Here is a 7500-nt window from a genome sequence, read left to right as displayed (position 1 = left end):
AGGAGTAAAGGATGGAGCAGAGATGGGTGTGGAGGAGGAATGGGGATGGTTCAAGGAGGGAGTCTTAAAGTGTGCAAGGATGGTGTGTGGAACAAGAAGGACAGGGGGAAATAGAAGAAAGGGTAGTGAATGGTGGGATGAGGAAACAAAGAAGGTTGTAGAAGAGAAGAAGCGAGCATTCACAGATTGGTTACAAAAGAGGACGGGGGAGTCATATGAGACGTACAAAGAAAAGAAAAGAGAAGTAAAGCAAAAGGTAAAGGAGGCAAAGAGGAGAGCAGATGTGAAATGGGGTAGGAGTATGACAGAAAATTTTGAAAGTAATAAAAAGATGTTTTGGAAAGAAATTAAGAGAGGAAGAGGAGGCGAATCAAGTAGGGAAGAAAAGGTAAAAGGTACAGATGGAGAGATGATAATGGAAAAGATGGCAGTAAGGGGAAGATGGGCAGAATATTTTAGGGAGTTGCTAAATGTGAAGGAGGATAGGGAAGGAAAGATAGCTGCAGTGGGAAATGCGAAGAAAATGAGAGTGATGAGTGAGGAGAATGGAGGAGAAATAAGGAAGGATGAGGTGAAGGCAGTTGTAAAGATGATGAAAGCAGGTAAGGCACCTGGTCTGGATGGATGCCATGCAGAATGTCTGAAAAAGGGAGGTTCAGTGATGGTGGACTGGTTGGTGAGGTTATTTAATGTTTGCTAGAGAGAGGGTAGAGTACCGGAGGACTGGAGAAGTGCCTGTATAGTTCCTCTTTACAAGGGAAAAGGGGACAAGTGTGAATGTAGTAGTTTCAGAGGGATTAGCCTGTTAAGTGTAGTAGGGAAGGCTTATGGGAGGATCTTAATTGAGAGGATTAGGAGAGGAACAGAAGGAGTAATTGGTGAGGGACAGTGTGGTTTTAGGACAGGTAGAGGTTGTGTAGATCAGATCTTTGTGGTAAGACAGATATGTGAGAAAGCTATAGGAAAGGGGAAGGATGTTTTTTGGGCTTTTATGGATCTGGAAAAGGCTTATGATAGGGTAGACAGAAAGGTACTGTGGGAGGTTATGCAGATTTATGGGATAGGAGGAAAGCTTTTGGGAGCTGTCAAGAGTTTTTATGAGAGTAGTAGAGCTTGTGTCAGGATTAGAAATGAAGAGAGTGAGTGGTTTGAAGTAAAGGTGGGACTTCGTCAAGGATGCGTTATGTCGCCCTGGCTGTTCAACTTATACATGGATGGGGTGGTGCGAGAGGTGAATGCTAGGGTAGTGAGTCAGGGATTGGAGATGGTTAAAGAAAATGGAGAAAAGTGGGAGGTGAGCCAGCTGTTGTTTGCGGACGACACTGCGCTTGTGGCAGGGTCAGAGGAGGGATTGAGGAAGCTGGTGGCAGAGTTTGGGAGAGTATGTGATAGAAGAAAGCTAAAGATAAATGTGGGTAAAAGTAAGGTGATGAGATGTACAAGGGGTGAAAGTGGCAGTAGACTGGAAGTGAACATTAAGGGAGAGCGACTGGAGGAAGTGGATAGTTTTAGATACTTGGGTGCAAGTGTAGCAGGAAAAGGTGGAGTGAAGGTGGAGGTAGAATGTAGATTGAGAGAAGCGAGTAAATGCCTTGGTGGATTAAAGAGTGTAATGAGGAATAGACATTTGGGAATGGATGCAAAGAGGAGACTGTATGAAGGAGTGATTGTGCCAACAGCACTGTATGGAGCAGAAACGTGGAACATAAGAGAAGAAGAGAGAAGGAGTTTGAATGTGTTTGAGATGAGGTGTCTGAGAAGTATGGTGGGGGTTACTAGGCTGGATAGAGTGAGAAATGAGGAGGTGAGGAGGAGAACAGGTATGAAAAACGATTTGGGAGATAGGGTTGATGAAAGAATATTAGGATGGTTTGGACACATGGAAAGAATGAGTGAAGAAAGACTAGTAAAAGAGGTATGGAAGGCAGATGTGGAGGGAGTGAACATGAGGGGACGTCCTAGGATGAGGTGGATGGATGGGGTGAAGGGGGCTTTGGGGAAGAGGGGAATGTCTGTTGAGGAAGGAAGGGAGAGGACGGAAGACAGAGGTGAGTGGAGAATGGTTGTATATGGATGATGTTGTGATTGCATGAGGAGGAATGGGCGGGGTGGGGGGTGGGGGGTAGTATGTGTGAGTAAATTTTGACGCAGCCCGAAGGGATTTCTCCCCGTCCTCTCCTTATATGCAAGGGGGGACGGAGAGGGGGGGTCGCCGATTAAATGAAGCGGCCTTGCTGTGGATGTGCTGTGTCTTGCGACACTGCTTCTGACCCAGGGCGGTGGGCAGGGTGCAGGGATGACCCGTCATCCAGGAGGTGCTCAGATGAGAGGGAGGGTGGGAGGGGTGTGGAGTGTATTTAGGGATGAAATGGGTGGGAGTGTTTTTATGCCTTTCCCTTTTTGGCTACCTCCCTTGGAAGGGGGAAAAAGCCTTGGTATATGTATGTATGTATATATATATATATATATATATATATATATATATATACATATATATATATATATATTTTGTCTATATCTTTTATCAAAAACCTAGAGTCCTCCTCGTCTTTCATTCTTCTCTTGTTCTCATTATCTCTACGTCATCCACAAACACGTTATTGTAGTTTGTGCGTGCGTGTGTGTGTGTGTGTGATTCACATTGGTCATTGGAACACGTGTTGGACTCGTGATCGACAGCTATTTCCCTCCCGGAAGAGAGCTCAGAGCTCGTATGACCGATTCATGGGTTATGCTTTGACCTTATACGCACACACACACCCAACTCCCCGCCCACGAGAGTTGGAGTAACGACTCGAAGCGCAGCGATACTGAAGTTATTTTCAGCCCTGGGCAGGATTCGAACCTGGACCGCCGTAGTGACAGTCTGGGACTCTACCAACCGTGTGTGTGTGTGTGTGTGTATGTGTGTGTGTGTGTGTGTGTGTTTGTGTGTATGTGTGTGTGTGTGTGCTTGCGTGATTTACCATGGTCTTAGATGACGTTTTAGACTCGTGATCGACAGCTACTACCCTACTGGATGAGAACTCACAGGTATATGCCCGATCTATGGGTAATAATGTTACCCTAACACCCAACTCTTTGCCCACGAGGGTTGGAGTGCCGGCTCGTAGTGCAGTTATGCTGAAATAATTTCAGCCCTGGCGGGAATCGAACCCGGATCACTGGGTTAGCGGTTGCCAACGGTACCACTGCGCCGTGTGTGTGTGCGTGTGTGTTGTGTGTGTGTGTGTGTGTGTGTGTGTGTGTGTGTGTGTGTGTGTGTGTATGTGTGTGTGTGTGTGTGTGTGTGTGTGTGTGTGTGTGTGTGTGTGTGTGTGTGTGTGTTTTTGTATGTGTGTGTGTGTGTGTGTGTGTGTGTGTGTGTGTGTGTGTGTGTGTCTGTGTGTGTATTCACCTTGGTCTTTGGATTACGTGCTGGATTCGTGATCGACAGTTATTTCCCTCCCGGATGAGAGCTCAGAGCTCGTATGACCGATCTATGGGAAATGCTGTGACCTTACACGCATACACACACCCAACTCCCTGCCCACGAGAGTTGGAGTAACGACTCGAAGCGCAGCGATACTGAAATTATTTCAGCCCTGGCCAGGATTCGAACCCGGACCGCCGTAGTGACAATCAAGGACTCTATCAACCGCGCCACCGAGTCGAGTGTGTGTGCGTGTGAGTGAGTGTGTGTGTGTGTGTGTGTGTGTGTGTGTGTGTGTGTGTGTGTGTATGTGTGTGTGTGTGTGTGTGTATGTGTGTGTGTGTGTGTGTGCGTGCGCGCGCATTTCGTTACATTTTACAATTTCAGTCGAAACATCCAAAGAAAACAACAGCAAAAGTGATTAGAATTGGTTAGATAATTTCCTATTAATACTTTTTTCTTTCATTCTACCATGAAATATGAATAAAACATTCCCATCGCTATGCAGTTATTAGAATAATTTTTCAACACATTTTACAATGTGAAAGGTTATAGTATATCACCATAGTTTTGTAGTATAACTTCTTTTTTCCATAAAGTCTTAACGCAAGTACATGATTAATATTCTAAACCCATCTCTCATTTCTTCTCTGGGCAAAAGTTGAAAAACAGAACCCTGGTTAGTATTCTATACAAACATTTTTTATCCATAAACACGTGCCACAAGTACATAACTTATATTCTAAACCAACCTCTGATTTCTTTTCTTTTTTTCATGACAGCAGTTGAAAGATAAAAATATAGTTACTATTATACAGTGTATATTAACATTTTCCTCCATAGCGACATGCCACAAGTATTTGATTAATATTCTAAACCAACCTCTGATTTTATTTTCCCCTTGGCAGCAGGCGAAAGACAAGACCATAATTGATCGTCTATGCTAACCTTTAGTTCTCTGTAAAGAATCCCACAAGTTTATGATTAAAAATCTAAACTAATCTACCCCTCCTTTTGTTCTCTGTAAAGAAAAACCGCAAGTAAGTGATTAACGTTCTAAACCAACCTTTCCCTCTTCTCTCTCGGCAGCAGGTGAAAGACAAGACAAAATTGGACGACAAGCCACCATACTTCGACATCGCTTGTCTCAAGTCCCGGTCGGTTCAGGTTCTCCTCCTCACGGCCGCGATCACATCGATTGGACTCTACACCCCCATCTTCTTTCTTGTACGGTTCTTAGAGTTAGCGTAGTAATCGCGTGACTCTATGTGTGTGTGGGTGTATGTGTGTACGTGTGTGTTTTTGTGTGTATATCTGTATGATTGTGTGCGCATGCACACACATATGTGTATATACATTCATAGATGCATATATTCATCTACTCATACATATATAAATAGATGCATGCATTCATACATGCATATATTCATACATATATATATATATATATACATATATATATGCATACGTACATACATACATACATACGTACATACATACATACATACATACATACATACATACATACATACATACATACATACATACATACATACATTCTTAAATGAATACATACATACATGCATACATACATATATAAATACATAATTACATACACACACACATACATACATACATACATACATACATACATATATACATTCTTAAATGAATACATACATACATGCATACATATATAGATACATACATACATACATACATACATACATACATACATACATACATACATACATACATACATACATATATACCTCACTTAATGAAACTAATGTAACTATATTATACAACGTTTCACTTTATTTATTCGATTTTTAATTTGATGGTTTCTACAAAAAATAAAGTGCATAAGTCCTGAGACCCGAACGTGGGAAGTAATCACTTCTCTTCAGCTCATTTTCAAAGCCCATCAACACACCCCGCTCCTCTCTTGGAGTGCAACCTTGAAGGGCTGGCACTCCGTCTCCCGACAGAGCCTAGGTTATGTGTCTATTAATCCTTGTTCCTCTTTCTTCACTATTTCACGTGAGGAGAGCTGACTAATGACACCTACTCCCCCTCCTCCATCTTTCACCTGTCGGTTACATAAAGATCAATCCTCGCCAATACACCACAGAAAAAGTCCACATTTCCGTTTAAAAAAATGCAAAAAAAGAGGACTATGGGAGGGGGCGAGGGTTTACTAATTACTGTGATGTTGCGAGGCTGGATTCAGAGAAGCTCGGGGCAACAATGATTACTATGATAAAGTGCATATGGAGCGATATGGATGAGGCATTTGCACGTATATTACATTATGGGTCCCCCACTGTCGACATCTCCGCCACCGCTGACGCCCCGGCTCGATCCTCTCCAGAGGCCGGGATGTGATGTCCGGGAAGCGGAACGCGGACACTGGATGACAACAGATTTAATTGACCGCGGTTGTCAGTCTATCTGGGGACTGAGGCGTTTTCCAAATCACTCCGGACGATGTTTTTTTCGCTGTGCTTCAGTGAGTTTGTGTGCGTGTGTGTGTGTGTGTGTGTGTGTGTGTGTGTGTGTGTGTGTGTGTGTGTGTGTGTGTGTGTGTGTGTGTGTGTGTGTGTGTGTGTGTGTGTGTGCGTGTGTTTATCTCCATGTGTTTTTGTAGACGAGTTTTCCTGGTCCGCGTCACACGGAAGACCTCGTATTTCTCCATTTTTTCAGGAAAATCTTTGGGCACAGTTCATCCCTCTGTCGATTTGCAACTGACTGTGTCCGCGTGTGCATGTCCCTGTTTTTGTATGTTCGCGGGTTTGCTAGAATTGCTATATGTTTCTTTTATATATCTGCTGGCTTTTCATCTTGTGGAATCTTTTGATTTTTTTTCTATCCTTTTCCTTTGGGTGTTCCTCTGCACCTTTTTGGTATTTGGAACAAATATATTTTAGTTTTTGTTTCACTTTTTTCCTTGTTGGCTTGTGTTCATATTATTTCTTATTTTTGCAAATATTGAATGACTTCAGTTGGTGATTTATGCATACGTTTCTTTTATTATGCTTACTACTAGAATTAATAGTTGATGACTAGAGATGATGATTTAGTTAATGAGAGTTGATAAATAAGAGTCAACAACTAGAGTTCTAATAATATTTACATTTTGTTTCTGTGATGTTTTTATCTTATTTGTCATCTGTGATTTTATTTTGAGGTTGATATAGTTTTACTTCTTTTCTTAAGTCAATTATGATTTTATTTTTGTTATCATCTGTATCTCTGGATTCTCCTTTTTTTCCAAGTTTCTGTCAATGTGTCACTTTTTCACTTTCTATGGAACTATTTTCTTTCTAAGTTTGTAAAGAAGGATTTTTCTTTTCTGTGTTGTTTCTACTTTTGTTTATTCATTTATTTATATTTTCTTCGTCTAATCTACTCCTGTGGAGTCTGTTGCAAGATTAGTTTTTATTGGCCTTTACATCCTTGAGCTGTGGGTAATTTTTGAGTATTTTGTTTATTTTCTTTAAAGTTTTCAAATAGTTTTATAGTTCATGATCAATCTCTTTCATATTTGTCCGGCCTCTAGTTTTCCTTTTTCTCTATCTCTCCTCCTATCATTTTTCTCCCAATCTTCCCGAGAATTATCTTTCTTTTTGCGTTCTTTTACTTTCTGACTTTATGTCTTTCTCGCTGCGTTGCAATAGCATAACTTTCTTTCCTTCTTCCATCTGCCCCCAAAGCTTTGTTGTCGTTATTGCTTGTTGGAGGCTCTCACAGCGTGTTCAATATTTCCTCTCTTTTGCCCTCTTTCTTTCAGCTTTTCTACTTTTCTTCGCTTTGTTCTCTTTGTCAGCTTGTATGGATCTGTTCTCCTCTTGATCGAGTCTTGCATTTATTTTCTTTGTTTTCCTTGTATATCGTCTTCATCTCGACTTAAATGTTCTTCTGTCTCAGATTCTATTCCTATAGTATCTGTCGTTGTCGTTTAGTATGCTATTCTTCTGTTTGATAACCCCTTCACCCCTTTTTTTTCTCTTCCCTCCTTTTATTTCTTTTATCTCTGAATTCACCCCTCCTCTCCTCTCCTCTCCCCTCCTTTCACTTCTCTGCTC

The 7500-nt window shown here is 41.7% G+C and overlaps 1 protein-coding gene across 1 annotated transcript in view; it reads left to right on the top strand.

Annotated features, from left to right (window-relative positions):
- LOC143036477 (monocarboxylate transporter 3-like) overlaps positions 1 to 7500 on the top strand; it is a 124117-nt gene that overhangs the window by 92410 nt on the left and 24207 nt on the right. The window contains exon 7 of the mRNA XM_076203871.1: positions 4502 to 4639. Within this exon, the coding sequence (XP_076059986.1) occupies positions 4502 to 4639 (138 nt within the window). The remainder of the gene's footprint in view (positions 1 to 4501; positions 4640 to 7500) is intronic.

Source organism: Oratosquilla oratoria, chromosome 20, assembly GCF_046742065.1.
Source record: "Oratosquilla oratoria isolate Oo_2021 chromosome 20, ASM4674206v1, whole genome shotgun sequence".
In the NCBI taxonomy this organism is placed as follows: Eukaryota; Metazoa; Arthropoda; class Malacostraca; order Stomatopoda; family Squillidae; genus Oratosquilla; species Oratosquilla oratoria.
The sequence above is the reverse complement of the archived record's forward strand: the minus strand, read 5'-3'. Positions and strand labels throughout refer to the sequence as shown.